This window comes from Bufo bufo, chromosome 2, assembly GCF_905171765.1.
Source record: "Bufo bufo chromosome 2, aBufBuf1.1, whole genome shotgun sequence".
NCBI lineage: Eukaryota > Metazoa > Chordata > Amphibia > Anura > Bufonidae > Bufo > Bufo bufo.
The window spans coordinates 809,605,559-809,626,025 of record NC_053390.1 but is presented as its reverse complement, the minus strand read 5'-3'; the positions used below and the strand labels follow the sequence as shown (position 1 = coordinate 809,626,025).

Below are 20,467 nucleotides of genomic sequence, written 5' to 3'. Positions count from 1 at the left end.
CCCAGCTCCCTGCGCTCCAGCAATGAGCGCTTCCATCTGTATTGATGGAAGCACTCATTGCTTCTGGCCTTTGGCAGCTCTGCTGTGGGCCCCCACAGGAGCTGTGGGCCCCGGCACTTGCCCAGGTATGCCGGGTGCTGTTGCCGGCCTTGTGGAGAATGCAAGTAGATACTAAACCAGATGTATCAGGAGAGAGGGCGGCTCCCCTTTTAGTATCGGGGACGATGGGGGTTTTACGACTTGTCTGTCTTGTTGAAGATGTTTTCATCCGTGCACGGGGAGAAGCAGCGATGCGGGGACCAGGAGTGGTGCAGGGAGCGGGGACCCGGGTAAGTATATTTAGCGTGGGGGGCCTTTTTTGTTTAGGATTGGATAATGCCTTTAAAGCACTTACATCCATACCAGCAGGGGGCCCTGCACACAGTCCCTTTTCCGTGTCACATGTCCACTAGGGGGCGCTGTGCTAGATGCCTGCTGCATTAATAATAATTTATGTGTTAATGTGGCTGAGGATTTATGTGATGACTGTGAGTGTATGAATGTTATGTCATAATCAGGAGGGCAGAGCCGGCCTAATCCTTTACTGCCGGGTGTTCACCTCCGTACACGCACAGGCTGTCACCCGCCAGCCCCTGACATGACCAGGACGGAGGCCCTCAGTGCCCGGCAGGTCAGCTGGTAAATGCCTAGGTGACCCCAGCATGAATAAAGTACATACAATGATAGAAGTACTACAAGTCTAAGGAGGAGTCACTTCTGATAAATGTTTGATATCAGACTGTTTTGAGAACTGGATGAAAGCTGGTGGCGATCACCTGTGTGGCCCCGGGGTCCTGACTGTCTGTCTTCTCTTCCAGATCGCCTTCTCTCAGCACAGTAACTTTATGGACTTGGTACAGTTCTTTGTCACGTTCTTCAGGTAGGTCTCTGGTCTCACTATGTCTTTTCTATGGGTTGTGGAGCAGCGCTGTGACCGGCACCATACTTGGGCTACTTTCACACTTGCGTTGTTAATTCAGGTATTGAGATCCAGCAGAGGATCTTAATACCAGAAAATAACCGGATCCGGTTTGATTTCGCACATCGACATGCATCCGTTCCGTCAGGATGCGGTTGTGGGAAAAAGCAAACAAAACGGATCCGTCACTAAATACATCAAAAGTCAATGGGTGACGGATCTATTTTTTTAGGCTGCATAAGAAAGCATCAGTCACCATTGACTTGCGTTGTTTTCAGTGCCGGATCCCTTTTTTTTCTGTTTTTATGACCGGACACAAAACCGTAGCTTGCAGCGTTTTTGTGTCCGGTCACAAAACCGAATGCTGACGGAACGGAAGACATCCTGATGCGTCCTGAACTGATCTCTTTCCGTTCAGAATGCATGAGGACTAAACGGAAACGGAATCTGCCGGATCTCAATACCGGAAAACAACAACAACAACGCAAGTGTGAAAGTAGCCTTGGAGCCCAGTCACACGGCCGTATCAACGAGTCCACACACGTTCCACAATTTTGCGGAACGAGTGCGGACCCATTCATTTCAATGGGGCTGCAAAAGATGCGGACAGCACACCGTGTGCTATCCGCGTCCGTAGTGCAGTTCTGCGGACCCGCTAAAAATCTAGAGCATGTCCTATTCTTGTCTGCAGTTGTGGACAAGAATAGGCTTTTTCTAGGAGAGTGGCGGCCAGGTGCGGTCCGCAAATTGCGGTATCCGTGTTTTGTGGATCTGCAATTTGCCGACTGCAAAACACATACGGCCGTCTGAATGAGCCCTTATCCAGATGATGTGCAGCAGGCGGCTCTATGGAGCAATGTGCACAGCTTCTCAGCTATCTGCTGCCACCTAGTGGTGTCCTATCCTCATTGCACTGCAGTTTCATGCGGACTGTACTTTTCTTTCACGTTGCAGTTGTTTCCTCTCCTTGCTCCTGGTGGCCGCTGTCGTTTGGAAAATTAAACAAAGTTGTTGGGCTTCAAGGAGAAGAGAGGTAAGATGCTTCTTTTCTTTTCATTTCTTGCCTGGGTGCTGGTGGGTGAAGTGTTTGGTCCAGGGTGCCTGCCTGGTCGGAATACGGTGTGCACTTTATTGTGGAGACCACACATTTGCTCTGCTGCCAGGTGTTTGGGGATCCCTGTTGAGGTCTATGAGCGCTCTGATATCTGTCTGTCCCTGATAGGACCCTGGGCTGTATACAGGAGATACTGCCCCCTGGCATCATGTCAGGTTCCTCCAGCCTTGTAATCTTATTATCAGGAGAGAATCTGGGGAAACTTGTTTTAGGGATGTGCACTGTATTACTGTGTTTTACCAGTTCATTATGAAACCAGAGCTTAATTATTCCTTCCAAGATACCCTGCCCTTCGCTCAGACATCGCCAACCCTCCCCAGATAACCAGTTTCCTCTCTGTCATCACCACCCCTCCTCAGACATTGTGTCTTTACTATGTGACATCATCAATCCACATAACCACTGCCCTCATCATGTGACATCATCAGTCCACTCCAGCTAAGTCGTTTCCTCCTACTGACATTACCAGTCGTCCCCTATTTAACCCTGCTGCTCACTCTGTGACATCACAAGCTCTCCTCATATAACCCTGCCCCTCACTCTGTGACATCACACGCTCTCCTCATATAACCCTGCCCCTCACTCTGTGACATCACAAGCTCTCCTCATATAACCCTGCCCCTCACTCTGTGACATCACAAGCTCTCCTCATATAACCCTGCTGCTCACTCTGTGACATCACAAGCTCTCCTCATATAACCCTGCCTCTCATTCTGTGACATCACAAGCTCCCCTCATATAACCCTGCCCCTCAATCTGTGACATCACACTGTTAAAGCAGCCCTAAATTAGGGCATTTTAGATACACTCTGGTGTTCCATATCAATGTACCCCCCCTAGACTAGACGCTGACACATAGATGGTCAATGCAATCTCTAACTTTTATTACATGGGATAAGCCGTATATACATCTTCAGAAGAGGGCAGTCCTCTCTGAGGCTAAAACATTGTTTCATTGGTCAAAAAGGAAGAAGAGATGAGAGAAACAGAGATAACACTTCAACATCTGCGCAGTGGGTACCACTTTGGAATGTGAACTAATGTAAACATCTAAGTGTTCGCCATTTTGTAATGGCGGACAATCTAACAATAATACTGCATACATCATATATGACACTTCAAAGAGGTGCTTCTCTATAGGCAGTGAATAATATATATATCATCAAGCCATATGATTGGCTTACGCATCTCCACCACACTCTATGGGACACCTGTATAAAGATGAGAAATCAGACACTTCTCACAGCACAGCACTTTGCCCCCCTCTCTCTCCTCTCCAGCCTTGAAACAAAGAGAGGGGGGGGAGGGGGGGAGGCACTTGGAGAAGAAAAAGTTAACTCATTACAGTCCTAGTTATACAAAAAATAGAATAAAATTCACACCTCTTTAACAACACGCTCTCCTCATATAACCCTGCCCCTCACTCTGTGACATCACACGCTCTCCTCATATAACCCTGCCCCTCACTCTGTGACATCACACGCTCTCCTCATATAACCCTGCCCCTCACTCTGTGACATCACACGCTCTCCTCATATAACCCTGCCCCTCACTCTGTGACATCACACGCTCTCCTCATATAACCCTGCCCCTCACTCTGTGACATCACACGCTCTCCTCATATAACCCGGCCCCTCATTCTGTGACATCACAAGCTCTCCTCCTATATCCCTGCCCCTCATTCTGTGACATCACAAGCTCTCCTCCTATATCCCTGCCCCTCATTCTGTGACATCACAAGCTCTCCTCATATAACCCTGCCCCTCACTCTGTGACATCACAAGCTCTCCTCCTATATCCCTGCCCCTCACTCTGTGACATCACACGCTCTCCTCATATAACCCGGCCCCTCATTCTGTGACATCACAAGCTCTCCTCCTATATCCCTGCCCCTCATTCTGTGACATCACAAGCTCTCCTCATATATCCCTGCCCCTCATTCTGTGACATCACAAGCTCTCCTCATATAACCCTGCCCCTCACTCTGTGACATCACAAGCTCTCCTCCTATATCCCTGCCCCTCATTCTGTGACATCACAAGCTCTCCTCATATATCCCTGCCCCTCACTCTGTGACATCACAAGCTCTCCTCCTATATCCCTGCCCCTCATTCTGTGACATCACAAGCTCTCCTCATATAACCCTGCCCCTCACTCTGTGACATCACACGCTTTCCTCATATATCCCTGCCCCTCATTCTGTGACATCACAAGCTCTCCTCATATAACCCTGCCCCTCACTCTGTGACATCACAAGCTCTCCTCCTATATCCCTGCCCCTCATTCTGTGACATCACAAGCTCTCCTCATATATCCCTGCCCCTCACTCTGTGACATCACAAGCTCTCCTCATATATCCCTGCCCCTCACTCTGTGACATCACAAGCTCTCCTCCTATATCCCTGCCCCTCATTCTGTGACATCACAAGCTCTCCTCATATAACCCTGCCCCTCACTCTGTGACATCACACGCTCTCCTCATATAACCCTGCCCCTCATTCTGTGACATCACAAGCTCTTGCCATAACCCTGCCCCTCGCTCTGACATTACAAGCTCTCCTCTGACAACCCTGACCCTTACTCTGTGACATCACACGCTCTCCTCATATATCCCTGCCCCTCACTCTGTGACATCACAAGCTCTCCTCCTATAACCCTGCCCCTCACTCTGTGACATCACACGCTCTCCTCATATAACCCTGCCTCTCGCTCTGACATTACAAGCTCTCCTCTGACAACCCTGACCCTCACTCTGTGACCACCTCTCTTCATGTAACATCACTGACCCGCAGCCACCACTAGGGGCAGCTCTCTGAAGTTGGATTTATTCTGCACCTGTTGAACCTGTTCAGTTCAGCTCCCCCTGGTGGTAACTGCATGCAGCCAGAATTTAATCATGTTGGTTGTCCAGGATTAGAAAAACGTTGCAACTTTTTTTCCCCCAAAAGCAGCCCCACTTCTGTCCATGAGTTGTGTCCGGTATTGCCGCTCACTGATCTGCCCTTCTCCATGTCTGTAGCTTTCAGTTGCTGTCACGTGTTTACAAAGTGACCACTGCGGGGACATTGTGAAGGCTTATTGCATGTCATGCTTCATGTATAACCCGCTCCCCATCCCCCGAGGTGTAACTGCTGGTCCCATATCTAGGGTAATGGGGGTGGCTGTGGGCTCCTGTCCTGCACCAGTAGATATGATCTCAGACTTGCCTGCCTCTACAGAACTGCACATAGATGACTCCCGTGTGGCCCATGTTGTAGCTTCTTCAGTGGAGGGTGGACCCGGAGCCCCCCAGGGTGTAAGTGTGACTGTAGACGCAGCTCCAGGCGCCGCGCAGTAATGGCCGCATTACTCTGTACGCCCAGCTCAGATTTCCCTACAGACTGTAGCTGTGTAGATCGGCTTTTAAGGGAATTATATTTATATTTTTTTTTTGTATGTTTTATTCCTTGGCTAATTCAATTTTTTTTTTATCCTTTTTTTTTTTATTTTAGTTTTCTTTATATTTTGTATTGGTTTTACTTTGTGTCATTGTGGTTTCTGTGTTACATACTATTATGGGTAATGTGGGAAGAACAAGCCTGACTTTATTCAGAGGATCACTGTTAAATCAGCGGGGGTCATCTCCGATCCTAAAAAAGATGACCCATGCCCCTCTTTTGAATGTAGAATTGGTAAAGGATAATTCACCCCCTTTGACTTTTTTTGTATTTTGTTGCCTCCACAACCTGGAATTACCATGGATTGTTTGAGGATTTGCCTCATGTAATTACACAACCGGACCACAACTGTGAAGAGGTTTTTCTTTATTGTGAAGCAAACAACAAATAGGACAAAATAACATAAAAGGTCAATGTGCAGAACTATTCACCCCCCTGAAGTCAGTACTTTGTGGAGCCGCCTTGTGCGGCAATCACAGCTCCAGGTCTCTTTGGATCAGTCTCTATGAGCAGTCGCCACATCTTACCGCTGGGATTTTGCCCATTCCTCCTTGCAGAACGGCTCCGGCTCCTTCAGGTTGGATGTTTGTGCTTGTGAACAGCAATCTTTACGTCTGACCACAGATCTTCTATTGGATGGAGATCTGGGCTGTGACTCGGCCGTTCCAACACAATTACATGTTTCCCCTTAAACCCCCCAAGTGTTGCTTTAGCCGTCTGTTTGGGGTCATTGTCCTGCTGGAAGGTGAACCTCCGTCCGAGCCTCAGATCACGCACAGAGTGGGACAGGTTCTGCTGAAGATTATCCCTGTATTTAGCACCGTCCATCTTTCTCTCAGCTCTTTTAGTCTCCTCAGACCAGAGCACCTTCCTCCATACATTTTGGGAGTCTCCCACAGGCCTTTTCACAAACTCACAACTAGGGATCGACAGATATTCATTTTTTAGAGCCGATACCGATAATCTATGAACTTTCAGGCCAATAATTTATACTGATATTTTATATCTCATAATATATATTATTTTAGTTGGTAGTCACTGAGGTGGTGGAAATTTGCATGTGGCACTAGTATATTATAAATGTAAATGATAAATTAATAAAGCCCTTAGTTATTAGTCAATTTATAATTTACACTTATAATATACTAGTGCCAATTTCCACACCATCCCCCCTCCTCACTGACTTTATTAACCCCCATCAGACCTCAGACCAGCCCTTTATTAACCCCCATCAGACCTCAGATCAGCCCTTTATTAACCCCCATCAGACCTCATATCAGCCCTTTATTAACCCCCATCAGACCAGCCCTTTATTAACCCCCATCAGACCTCATATCAGCCCTTTATTAACCCCCATCAGACCAGCCCTTTATTAACCCCCATCAGACCTCAGATCAGCCCTTTATTAACCCCCATCAGACCTCAGATCAGCCCTTTATTAACCCCCATCAGACCAGCCCTTTATTAACCCCCATCAGACCTCAGATCAGCCCTTTATTAACCCCCATCAGACCTCAAATCAGCCCTTTATTAACCCCATCAGACCTCATATCAGCCCTTTATTAACCCCCATCAGACCAGCCCTTTATTAACCCCCATCAGACCTCATATCAGCCCTTTATTAACCCCCATCAGACCAGCCCTTTATTAACCCCCATCAGACCTCAGATCAGCCCTTTATTAACCCCCATCAGACCTCAGATCAGCCCTTTATTAACCCCATCAGACCTCAGATCAGCCCTTTATTAACCCCCATCAGACCTCAGATCAGCCCTTTATTAACCCCCATCAGACCTCAGATCAGCCCTTTATTAACCCCCATCAGACCTCAGATCAGCCCTTTATTAACCCCCATCAGACCTCAGATCAGCCCTTTATTAACCCCCATCAGACCTCAGATCAGCCCTTTATTAACCCCCATCAGACCTCAGATCAGCCCTTTATTAACCCCCATCAGACCTCAGATCAGCCCTTTATTAACCCCCATCAGACCTCAGATCAGCCCTTTATTAACCCCCATCAGACCTCAGATCAGCCCTTTATTAACCCCCATCAGACCTCAGATCAGCCCTTTATTAACCCCCATCAGACCTCAGATCAGCCCTTTATTAACCCCCATCAGACCTCAGATCAGCCCTTTATTAACCCCCATCAGACCTCAGATCAGCTCTTTATTAACCCCCATCAGACCTCAGATCAGCCCTTTATTAACCCCCATCAGACCTCAGATGAATAAAATAAAAAACTCCACCTCTCCTGTGCGTGGATCCTCTTCATCTCCAGGTCCGGCGTCTCGCTCCCCTGTGTTCTCCGGCCCGCACACAGCATGCAGCATCAGGTCATAGTGGGCGCACTACGTCCTGACGCTGTACGGGGTCAGGACAGTGCAGCGCGGGCCCCATCCAAGAAGACCAGGGAGGGTGAGTATCGGAAGCGCTTGCTGCACTTCTTCCCCGCTCCCGGCACCCGATGCATACTAGTGCGCGCTTCCATAATGGAAGCGCTCACTAGTATTCCCTTTAGGCCAAATGCACACGGCCGTGAGCGGTCCGTGGTATCCCGGCCTGACATCCTGCCGAGAGCAGGAGCGCACTGAATCATTGGTTGCTATGACGCCGTGCGCTTCATGCCGCTGCTGCACTACAGTAATATTCTGGTGTGATCTATACCAGTATATTACTGTAGTGTAGCGGCGGCGGCATGAAGCGCACGGCGTCATAGCAACCAATGACGCCGTGCGCTCCTGCTCTCAGCAGGATGTCAGGCCGGGATACCACGGACCGCTCACGGCCGTGTGCATTCGGCCTTATATGTATTATCGGTATATCAGCAAGGTTAGATGCCGATACCGATTAATGTACAAAATCCTGAATATCGGCCGATAATATCGCTACTTCCGACAATCGGTCGATCCCTACTCACAACGTGCCTTTTTGTTTTTTCCTGAAAGTAATGGCTTTCTTCTGGCCGCTCTGCCATAATCCTAACTCTATGGAGCGTACGGCTTATTGTCGTCCTATGTACAGATCCTCCAGTCTCTGCTGTGGAACTCTGCAGCTCCTCCAGGGTTACCTTAGGTCTCTGTGCTGCCTCTGGGATTAATGCCCTCCTTGCCCCGTGAGTTTTGGTGGCCGGCCGTCTCTTGGCAGGTTTGCTGTTGTGCCATGTTCTTTCCATCTGGTTATGATAGATTTGATGGTGCTTCTGGGGATCATCAAAGATTTGGATATTTTTTTATAACCTAACCCTGACTTGTACTTCTCAACAACATTGTCCCTTTCTTGTTTGGAGAGTTCCCTGGTCTTCATGGCAGTGTTTGGTTAGTGATCCCTCTTGCTTAGGTGTTGCAGCCTCTGGGGCCTTTCAAAAGGTGTGTGTATATCTAGTGACAGATCATGTGACACTTAGATTGCACACAGGTGACATCGTGTCACTAATTATGTGACTTCTGAAGGTAATTGGTTGCACCAGAGCTTTTTATGGGCTTCCTAACAAAGGGGGTGAATACATACGCACATGGCAATTTTCTGTTTTCTATTTCTAAACAATAGTTTTATTTATATATTTTTCTCATTTCTTTTCACCACCTCAGACTATTGTGTTCTGATCCATCACATGAAATTGAGATTAACAAAACATCGAACTTAAGGCTGTAATGTAACAAAATACGGGAAAAGTCAAGGGGGGTGAATACTTTTGCAAGGCACTGTACACTGCACTGTTTCCCTCTTTTTGGGGACCCACCCAGTCCCCCCATCCTCCTGGACAGAAACACAGCTGATGGTGCGATCAGCGCCGCACGATGAAGCATTACCGCTGCCGCGTTGTAGCAGGAGCCGGACGGGTCCTCGGCTGTCAGTGAGGAGAAGGCAGAAGCAGTGCATCAGCGCTTCTCCTCACACAGCTGAGCGCTCAGGAGACCCTGATCAGCTCTGCCTGTGTACAAAGCCCCCACCGCAGGCTGGTTTCCCCTGTAAGTCTATGTCCCCAAAGGTCTTTGTGACCTCTTGGGGACAAATTATGTGGAAAAAATATATTTAAAAAAAGTGAAAACAAAAAAATATAATAACACAAATAAATGAAGAAAATAAGATACACATAAAAGAAAGAAAAGGAAAAATTGCAAAATAAGAGTGTTCACTGTTCCCTAACAGTCTATTTATGATCCCTTGGGGGGGGGCATTATAATAATTACATAATAAGTAATAAACTAATTATTACATAATAAGTAATAAACTAATTATAAACTAAAATACAAATAAAAGAAAAAATTTAAAAGGAAAAAGTTAAAAATTAACAAAGTGTCAGTGTCCCCCAAAGGTCTTTTTTATAACCCCTTGGGGGGATATTGTTTGTAGCAGAAATATATTAAAATTTAAGTTGCAAAAGATAAAAAATAATAAAATACATAAAAGAAAAAACACCCACACCCTCCTAAACCGTCGCCATGATCGCCCCATTCACGTGAAAGTATACATATTATATAACACAATAGGGAACTAATTATAATTTATTTTGCGGTCAGTTTGCATCTTTAAAGAATAAGGAGCTATAGTTTGAAAAAAATATATACTTTTTAAAAATGTTTTGTACAGTTTCCCGCAATTAGAACTAATAAATAAATTATAAGGCCCTAAGTGTCAAGTGAAAAATTGTTGCAAAAATTATTTTGGTCCCAACAACCGCTCGAAATCACAAAAAAGTGTATTTTCAGGCCTGGTTATTAAAGTGTTAACCAGGGAGCGCGGCCTCTGCAGTGAAGGGAATCACTGATTTATGAACAGGTTCCTGCAGCGTGGCCCCTGAACCAGAAGATGCACACTTACCGGCTTCATGCCGCCATCTTCCGGTACCTGCACTTTTACACCGGGCAGTGCATGGCCATGGTCATATACTCCGCTCCAGTCAGCAGTGACACGCTGCTTGGGGCCACATCGCTGCTGGAGAGGTACATGTGGCCATGGCCGCACAGTGCAGGTAAGTAGAACTCTTCGGTTTCAGGGGCCATGCTGCAAGAAATCCCTTTAAGCCCCTAATACACTGGGAACAAGTGTCCATAGGAGCGCTCGTCCCTGATAACTGGCGGTATAATGGTGCCGCACACCTCAGGAATGACTGTGGAGGCGATCATTCCTCCCCAGTCACCTTACATTGGCCTGTGTAATAGGCTGATGCAAATAAACGCCGATCAACTTTTTTATTTTATTTGCGGCCCCTTGAAATAGAGCGATGTGACAATGCGGCCCTCAGACCAAAAAGGGTTGTGCACCCCTGGCTAGGAGACTTAGCCATTCCATAACAAATTACTGGGATCTGATCCAGTCCTCGCATGGGGCTGCTGGTTTTACTACCTCACTTTTCTCCTTGCAAACAAACATCCAGCAAAAAGTTTTACTGCAGCATTCCCTAGTAGGGGTGTTGTGCTCTGCAGCGCCACCTATAGGCCTATATCCCCACAGTCAGCCTCCTGATACATCACCTGAGTACACCTTACATTGTGACGCCAGGTCAGCCGTTAGTGTCCCTTTAAGAACGTGACGGCCATTGTTGCTGAGATTTATTAAAAGGCAGTTTTCCTAGTCGGCGCCTTTTGCGGCCCTCCTGTAAGGAGCCCCGTGTGATGATGCTTCCCGTTTCCTTTTCTATAGCTCAAGGTAACAAGAAGCGACTTAATTGCGCCTCTTAACGACTTACAAATGTTGTTGTGACTTAATTATCAATAAATAATTCCTAGTGCTCCTCCGCCAGACTGGTGAGGGCCCGGGGCCAGCCGGCGCAGCCTTCATGAATTATCCATGGAGTCTGATCGATACTCCTCCCAATGTCACTGTGTATTTATCTGCGGCTCTGCGGAGGAATACCAAGTAGGCAAGGAGAGGGTTAATGGGCTCCAGAGCGCAACCAGTATGCACTTCATACTGTATACAGTAAGGACTGGTCCACACATCGGGGCTTTGGTCAGCCATTGTGAACCCTTTAAATTTCCTTCTTCCCCTTTGTTTTTCCTTTCTTTCCCTCTGCCTCATTCTTTCCTCTTGTTTCTCCCCTTTCCTCCAATTTCTCTTCTCCTCATTTTCCTCCCCTTTTCGTTTCCTCTAACTTTCCTCTCTTTTCTGACCTTTCCCTTCCCCCTCATTTCTGTCCCTTCTTTCCTTCCCTTTTTCCCACTTTACTCTTTTCTCCCCTTTTCCCCGCTTTCCTCTTTTTATCCCCTTTTTCCTGCTTTCCTCTTTAATCCCCTTTTTCCCGCTTTCCTCCTTTCCCTTTGCATTTCCTTTCCTTCACTTTCCTCTTTCCCCCTCCTCTTTCCCCCTCCTCTCCCCTCTTTCCCCCCTCCTCTCCCCTCTTTCCCCCCTCCTCTCCCCTCTTTCCCCCCTCCTCTCCCCTCTTTCCCCCCCCCCTCTCCTCCACTTTCCCCCCTCCTCTCCCCTCTTTCCCCCCCCTCCTCTCCTCCACTTTCCCTTTTCCTCTTTCCCCCCTCCTCTTTCCCCCCTCCCCTCCTCCACTTTCCCCCCCTCCTCTACTTTCCCCCCCTCCTCTACTTTCCCCCCTCCTCTACTTTCCCCCCTCCTCTACTTTCCCCCCTCCTCTACTTTCCCCCCTCCTATCCTCTCCCCTCCTCTCCTCCACTTTCCCCCTCCTCTCCTCCACTTTCCCCCTCCTCTCCTCTCCCCTCCTCTCCCCTCCTCTCCCCTCCCCTCCTCTCCCCTCCTCTCCTCCACTTTCCCCCTCCTCTCCCCTCCTCTCCTCTCCCCTCCTCTCCTCTCCTCTCCCCTCCTCTCCTCTCCTCCACTTTCCCCCTCCTCTCCTCCACTTTCCCCCTCCCCTCCTCTCCTCCACTTTCCCCCTCCCCTCCTCTCCTCCACTTTCCCCCTCCTCTCCTCTCCTCCACTTTCCCCCTCCCCTCCTCTCCTCCACTTTCCCCCTCCCCTCCTCTCCTCCACTTTCCCCCTCCTCTCCTCTCCTCCACTTTCCCCCTCCTCTCCTCTCCTCCACTTTCCCCCTCCTCTCCTCTCCTCCACTTTCCCCCTCCTCTCCTCTCCTCCACTTTCCCCCTCCTCTCCTCTCCTCCACTTTCCCCCTCCTCTCCTCTCCTCCACTTTCCCCCTCCTCTCCTCTCCTCCACTTTCCCCCTCCTCTCCCCTCCTCTCCTCCACTTTCCCCCTCCTCTCCCCTCCTCTCCTCCACTTTCCCCCTCCTCTCCCCTCCTCTTTCCTCTGTTCTCCCTTTCTTTTCCTTCCACCCACTCACTACCCCCCCTCCTCCCCGATGATTACCGTCAGGTTTAAGGCTACATGCACACGAACGTTGTTTTGTTTCCGTTCCTTTTTTTTATTTTTTGCGGATCCGCAATATGCGGACCACAGAACACGTACGGTCGTGTGCAGGAGGCCTAAGTCTATGAGACGACCCCTGAGGACACCAGTGATGTTCGGTCTAGACGTTTGGTTAGTCCCATCCTCTGCTGTATGCAGCTGACCCCTATATCGGGGAGTCGGGCTCGGTGTGAATACAGGCGTTGTTCACACTCTGCCCCTGTGTGTCGCCCCCTCCCAGCCTGTGTGTCGCCCCCTCCCAGCCTGTGTGTCGCCCCCTCCCAGCCTGTGTGTCGCCCCCTCCCAGCCTGTGTGTCGCCCCCTCCCAGCCTGTGTGTCGCCCCCTCCCAGCCTGTGTGTCGCCCCCTCCCAGCCTGTGTGTCGCCCCCTCCCAGCCTGTGTGTCGCCCCCTCCCAGCCTGTGTGTCGCCCCCTCCCAGCCTGTGTGTCGCCCCCTCCCCCTGCATAAGGCTAATCAGTTCACGTCCCCTGAAATCTTCCCGCAGCACAGATCACGACCCCGGCGGTGTCTCACAAATGCCGCACGTTGCCAGCAGTAAAGTCAAGACATTTAGCAAGTTTCTAAGTGAAATGTCACTTGTGCTGAGCCTCCCGCCGGCACAGTGGAGGCAGCGCCAAGCAAAGGCCGTCTATCGGAGATCAGCGGCGCAGCCGGCTCCTCGTGCCGAGGTCTCCATCTCGTCCTGCCAGCAGTGGGCACAGTGATTATAACCACCTGTGATCAGGGACACAGGTGGTCTGAACTCCATTCCCTGTCCCTCCCTCATGCTTTACACTGCAGCTCTGCTTGTTTGGATTTGCTGCTGCGTCTAAGCACAAGCGCAGCAGGAAGTCATTGAATAGATCCCTTTTGCTGTTTTCCCTCTTGTGGTCACTGCCGCGTGGGATCTTCTCTGATCGTGTCCTTGCAGATCTATCCTTTCCCCGATTTTTCACTCCTACGATCTCTGGCTTTCATGCATTTTTCCCCCTTGAGCGGTGTCCTGTTGTGGCCACTAGATGGCAGTGTTGCATCAGCTGGGGATGCCTCGCTTCCATTGCACTTGGTTCCAGGAGGTTTTAGTAATAGGCGAGGGTTTAGGAAGAGCTCTCACCTGCACTGACATAGGACTTGTGACATCACTGTGCGGAGCGTCCAGCAAGATGTCAGAGGCTGGGGGGTGTTTGGTATTGTAGCTCAACCTAATTCATTGTATAATTGTGTGGATCCTGAGACCAGTTAGCTGTTTGGCCCCCAGAACTAGTCGGTCAACCCTTGACTGTCAGGGGCCCTTTATTAGCGGATTACCCATGAATTACACTGGTACTGCAGTGGTTTAGATGCAGCAGAGCTGGATGTGTCAGGTGCAGTAGCCCATGTCTGGGCCCTAGCTCTAGGTTTGTTAAGTGCTGCAGAGCTGTACTGCTTGAGGCAGTCAGATGCTGTGGTGCTGGGCTGGTTGGGAGCAGCAGAGTTGGTTGGGTGTGTCAGGCTCAGCAGGGCACAGCTGGTTATTTCGTACACATACAATGCCGTGTATAGAATAGTTCATTGACCGCTTCAGCACTGCTACATCAGAGGAAGCCTGTGCACAGCTGGATGAAGCAGGGACCGCCATGTGCTGCCTCCTGCTCTCCGGGTGTAGAAGGCAGTAATCAGTCAGCACGGGCAGCAGCGCGCTGTCAGCTCCGGAGGTCCTCAGTCAGAAGCCACCGCTGCCTCACTGGAATTATTAACCTGCTCAGTGCTGGTCACATACAGCCCTGTCCTCAATACTGTTCTGCTCTCCTGAAATACTCTGTGCTCCTTCTGTGACCTTCCACTTGCCTCTCTTCCCCTCCTCACATCATGGCACTGCCTCTATCAAATGCAGCTTGAGTGGACAGGTCACTGCACGCATCCACAAGATCAAGGTGCTTTTCTCCTGAAATACTCTGTGCTGCTCTGCAGCCTGGTCTTCTATCTAACTGCCTGTGACCCTCCATCCCCTGGTCACATGACGCTGCCCCCTCTGCTGCGCAGGGTCAGCACACTCCTCTCCCGCTGCTGTAATCTTTCCCATGATCTGACCAGATGCAGACTGACCACGTTTAACCCTTCCTGAGCCGGTCTCCACCCCAGATGCACCTTCAGTACCCAATCTACCCCTTTGTGGGCTGGTGCCCCCGTTTGATCACCATCTGAATGGTGGATCTGCAGAGTCGCACCCCGGTGTATTGCGGCAGCCGCTGCCACTGGTCAGCGATGGAGAGGGAGTAGATTTACTAAACGATGGGAGCTACAGCTATGGTCATACTGAACCTTATAGTTCATGAATAAAATGCCAGGATTGCAGTGAAGACTGACACATAAAGGAACACAGGGAAGGAAATAATTCTACAGTGCAGCGCTCCTCTATGTGGGGAAGGGCTGATGATATGTTCATCCTTGAATTTAATACTAGAACTGCAGTGAAGACTGACGCATGAGTAGAATTGTGTAACTGTACTGAGTTTACAGCAGCGCTATGTTCACTCAGGGTGTTTTCATCCATGAATAGAATGCTAGAGTTTCAGTGAAGACTGACACGTAAATGACCAGAGGGAAAGATATAACTGTGCTTTACAGGGCAGCTACAGTGAAGCTACAGCTGTGTTCATCCTCAGTCTCCTGGTTCATGAATAGAATACCAGGACTGTAGTGAAGACTGACACATACATGAGCAGAGGGAAGAATGTGTGTTTTACAGTACAGTCGTCCCCTATGTTGGAAGGAATTACAACGATGTCCTAGTTCATGAGTAGAATTCTAAGACTGCAGTGAAGACTGATACAGGCAGTGAGGCTGGAGACGTTGTATGGGTGCATCATTAGACAGGTAACATGTCCTCCAGCAGGTGGAGCCACCGAGCTCTCCACAGACCCTGAATGGCACATCCCTCTGTTCCCACTACTATTGTACTGTTCCTGTGTCAGTCTTTACTGGGCTCCTGGTCGTCCTAGTCATATACTGAGGAATATAGAAAATATCCTGTATATGAGCAGTCCCCAGTACCCTGCAGTGAATCAGGCAGACCAGGATGAGCAGAGCTATAGACAGGAGGGTGATACAGAGGAATAACTGAGGAATATAGAAAATATCATGTATATGAGCAGTCCCTAGTGTCCTGCAGTGAATCGGGCAGATCAGGATGAGCACAGTGTGATGCTGTCCTGGGTCACTGCGAGGAATCCTGAAATGTCAGTCGGCTCATGTCACGCCGCACTGCCTTATCAGATGTGACAGATCGCCCCCCTGTATACTGTGCGGAGGGCACGTATCACAGAGCGCCCGGTGCTGAAAAGGTTAAGGGAAGGCCCGGGCAGTTTGTAGAAGATGGGGAGAGCAGTGTGTATATAATGTGATATATATAGTATGCTCTGGTAGGGAGGACAGAACTGATGAGAGCGGCCTCTCACAGCACAGAGTATTTCAGGAGAGGAGCGCACTGCTCTTGTAGTGAGTGAGGAGCGGCCTCCCTCACAGCACAGAGTATTTCAGGAGAGGAGCGCACTGCTCTTGTAGTCAGTGAGGAGCGGCCTCCCTCACAGCACAGAGTATTTCAGGAGAGGAGCGCACTGCTCTTGTAGTCAGTGAGGAGCGGCCTCCCTCACAGCACAGAGTATTTCAGGAGAGGAGCGCACTGCTCTTGTAGTCAGTGAGGAGCGGCCTCCCTCACAGCACAGAGTATTTCAGGAGAGGAGCGCACTGCTCTTGTAGTGAGTGAGGAGCGGCCTCCCTCACAGCACAGAGTATTTCAGGAGAGGAGCGCACTGCTCTTGTAGTCAGTGAGGAGCGGCCTCCCTCACAGAGTATTTCAGGAGAGGAGCGCACTGCTCTTGTAGTCAGTGAGGAGCGGCCTCCCTCACAGCACAGAGTATTTCAGGAGAGGAGCGCACTGCTCTTGTAGTCAGTGAGGAGCGGCCTCCCTCACAGCACAGAGTATTTCAGGAGAGGAGCGCACTGCTCTTGTAGTGAGTGAGGAGCGGCCTCCCTCACAGCACAGAGTATTTCAGGAGAGGAGCGCACTGCTCTTGTAGTCAGTGAGGAGCGGCCTCCCTCACAGAGTATTTCAGGAGAGGAGCGCACTGCTCTTGTAGTGAGTGAGGAGCGGCCTCCCTCACAGCACAGAGTATTTCAGGAGAGGAGCGCACTGCTCTTGTAGTCAGTGAGGAGCGGCCTCCCTCACAGAGTATTTCAGGAGAGGAGCGCACTGCTCTTGTAGTCAGTGAGGAGCGGCCTCCCTCACAGCACAGAGTATTTCAGGAGAGGAGCGCACTGCTCTTGTAGTCAGTGAGGAGCGGCCTCCCTCACAGAGTATTTCAGGAGAGGAGCGCACTGCTCTTGTAGTGAGTGAGGAGCGGCCTCCCTCACAGCACAGAGTATTTCAGGAGAGGAGCGCACTGCTCTTGTAGTCAGTGAGGAGCGGCCTCCCTCACAGCACAGAGTATTTCAGGAGAGGAGCGCACTGCTCTTGTAGTCAGTGAGGAGCGGCCTCCCTCACAGCACAGAGTATTTCAGGAGAGGAGCGCACTGCTCTTGTAGTGAGTGAGGAGCGGCCTCCCTCACAGCACAGAGTATTTCAGGAGAGGAGCGCACTGCTCTTGTAGTCAGTGAGGAGCGGCCTCCCTCACAGCACAGAGTATTTCAGGAGAGGAGCGCACTGCTCTTGTAGTCAGTGAGGAGCGGCCTCCCTCACAGCACAGAGTATTTCAGGAGAGGAGCGCACTGCTCTTGTAGTGAGTGAGGAGCGGCCTCCCTCACAGCACAGAGTATTTCAGGAGAGGAGCGCACTGCTCTTGTAGTCAGTGAGGAGCGGCCTCCCTCACAGCACAGAGTATTTCAGGAGAGGAGCGCACTGCTCTTGTAGTGAGTGAGGAGCGGCCTCCCTCACAGCACAGAGTATTTCAGGAGAGGAGCGCACTGCTCTTGTAGTCAGTGAGGAGCGGCCTCCCTCACAGCACAGAGTATTTCAGGAGAGGAGCGCACTGCTCTTGTAGTGAGTGAGGAGCGGCCTCCCTCACAGCACAGAGTATTTCAGGAGAGGAGCGCACTGCTCTTGTAGTCAGTGAGGAGCGGCCTCCCTCACAGCACAGAGTATTTCAGGAGAGGAGCGCACTGCTCTTGTAGTGAGTGAGGAGCGGCCTCCCTCACAGCACAGAGTATTTCAGGAGAGGAGCGCACTGCTCTTGTAGTGAGTGAGGAGCGGCCTCCCTCACAGCACAGAGTATTTCAGGAGAGGAGCGCACTGCTCTTGTAGTGAGTGAGGAGCGGCCTCCCTCACAGCACAGAGTATTTCAGGAGAGGAGCGCACTGCTCTTGTAGTCAGTGAGGAGCGGCCTCCCTCACAGCACAGAGTATTTCAGGAGAGGAGCGCACTGCTCTTGTAGTCAGTGAGGAGCGGCCTCCCCGGCAGCACAGAGTATGTCAGGAGAGGAGCTCACTGCTCTTGTAGTCAGTGAGGAGGTGCCTCCCTCACAGCACAGAGTATTTCAGGAGGTGCAGATTGTGCCGTCACTGTGTATCAGCTCGCTATGTGGCGGTGATGAGCCCCCTGCTCCCGTATTTCGGTCTTGTATAACCCGTGTCCTTCTTTATTTCCAGCAACTCATCCGGGAGATGCAGCAGATGGCGAGCCGACCCTTCGCCTCCGTCAACGTCGCCCTGGAAACAGACGAGGAGCCGCCGGATCTGATCGGCGGGAGCGTGAAGGTGAGGATCGCACAGATCGCGGAGACTTGCAGTTTGTTACTAGGACTGCTGGAGAGCTGAGAAGTCGTTACAGTGTGTTGTTGCACTGCCCCCAATCAGCACCAGGTTACGGGGCCCCTGTGCACTGTATAGTGACAACCTCCTAATATGCTTTGTATCTTTATTCCTTTTTAGGATTTCTGCTTGCTGTCAGAGAATGGGAACACGGTTGTCTATCCAGAGGCTGCACAGGCCTAATGCTTCTCAGAGCTGAGGGTTTGCTTCAGTTGTGTCCGATGTGGCACAGTTCTGTTTGTTACAATGTATCAGCAGAGCATTGTCTCCACTGGAGACGTACGAGGCCTCGTGTGCTCTGTTTGCTGGCGGATTGGCCGCCGCCTCCTCTTCTTGCTGTTTTCCGTGCTTTACGTAAAACCTTCTTTGTACCTTTCATTAGCCGGTCCCCACAGGGACATCTCCTGCACCTCTCCGACACTTGCTTCATTGGGATTTATTCCGTTCTCCCTCTTCTGCGGAGGAGGTGCACCAACCACAGCGCCATGCTTTGTATAGTGGCTGTGCTTGGTATTGCAGCTCAGTCCCATCCACTTGAATGGGACTGATATGCAGAAAGTCCATGTGACGGATGGCTGAAGAAGGGTCCGCAGTGCTCACCGGAGTGCCACAGACCCTTCAGACAGGCAGACCCCCACCGTTCTCATATTGATTTTGGCTCCTGAGGACAGGGTAAAGGATTCTGTCTGCATTCATTATCCGCTGCCTCATGCAGGCTCCACTTTGGGGCCCAGTAATCTTATCTCCTGCAGGTTAGTCCCATAAAGGGGAACGCCGGTCTAAATCAGAAGCCTTCAAACCATTTCCATGTCTTATCCTGGTAATGGTGGTGAGCCGCAGTGACTCCCTGCTCTGTGTGCCTGCCGCTCTGGTGTGGGGCTTTGTAATATGGCTTAATCATAGGAGGATACGGAAAGAAGATTAGAGAGCGTATATAGAAGTGACAGGGAGCAGTGCCTGCGGTGGCCTCTAGGGGCAGTGTGATCTGTCAGACCGTGTCAGTGGAGCCTTCTCAGACTTTGGTGCTGCAGATGCACCACAGCGGAGTCGCAGTGTGATGTGACTGTGTGCCTTATGAGAGCGCAGTCCTACAGATACACAGCAGGTGCACCCACAGAACAGGCAGGCACTAGGGAGCCATTTAACACCTTGCCACCTAGCGGGTGCTGGGTGGGTTACTCTTGGGGCTTATTCACATGTTCATTTATTTTCTAAAGCCCTGTATGAGGATGGCACCCTCTTGTCAGACCCCCAGAGTGTATACTGCACCAGAGATCTGCTGTATGTCCCCCCCTCACACACTATTTCTCCTCCTCTCTCTACCCACAACTCCCTTCTGTACCTTTGTATCTTCCATCTTTCCCTCCCTACCTTCTCCTGCAGTCTCTTACTGCTTCCATCCCTTACCTCTCTCCCTCACCCCCCACCACACCTCGCTCCCTCACCCCCCACCACACCTCGCTCCCTCACCCCCACCACACCTCGCTCCCTCACCCCCACCACACCTCACTCCCTCACCCCCCACCACACCTCGCTCCCTCACCCCCACCACACCTCACTCCCTCACCCCCCACCACACCTCGCTCCCTCACCCCCCACCACACCTCGCTCCCTCCCCCCCCCCCCCCCCCCCCCCCCCCCCCCCCCCCCCCCCCCCCCCCCCCCCCCACCCCCCCCCCCCCCCCCCCCCCCCCCCCCCCCCCCCCCCCCCCCCCCCCCCCCCCCCCCCCCCCCCCTCCCCCCCCCCCCCCCCCTCCCCCCCCCCCCCCCCCCCCCCCCCCCCCCCCCCCCCCCCCCCCCCCCCCCCACCCCCCCCCCCCCCCCCCCCCCCACCCCCCCCCCCCCCCCCCCCCCCCCC

The 20,467-nt window shown here is 51.1% G+C and overlaps 1 protein-coding gene across 2 annotated transcripts in view; it reads left to right on the top strand.

The window, feature by feature from the left end:
- ATRN (attractin) overlaps positions 1-20,467 on the top strand; it is a 104,229-nt gene that overhangs the window by 74,479 nt on the left and 9,283 nt on the right. The window contains exons 25-27 of one of the 2 annotated variants that reach the window (XM_040419329.1): positions 858-919; positions 1,913-1,991; positions 18,448-18,555. In XM_040419329.1, coding sequence (XP_040275263.1) covers positions 858-919; positions 1,913-1,991; positions 18,448-18,555 — 249 coding nt within the window. Of the gene's footprint in view, positions 1-857; positions 920-1,912; positions 1,992-2,352; positions 2,815-18,447; positions 18,556-20,467 lie in introns of those variants that run through there. The other variant, XM_040419330.1, reaches the window with a different exon arrangement.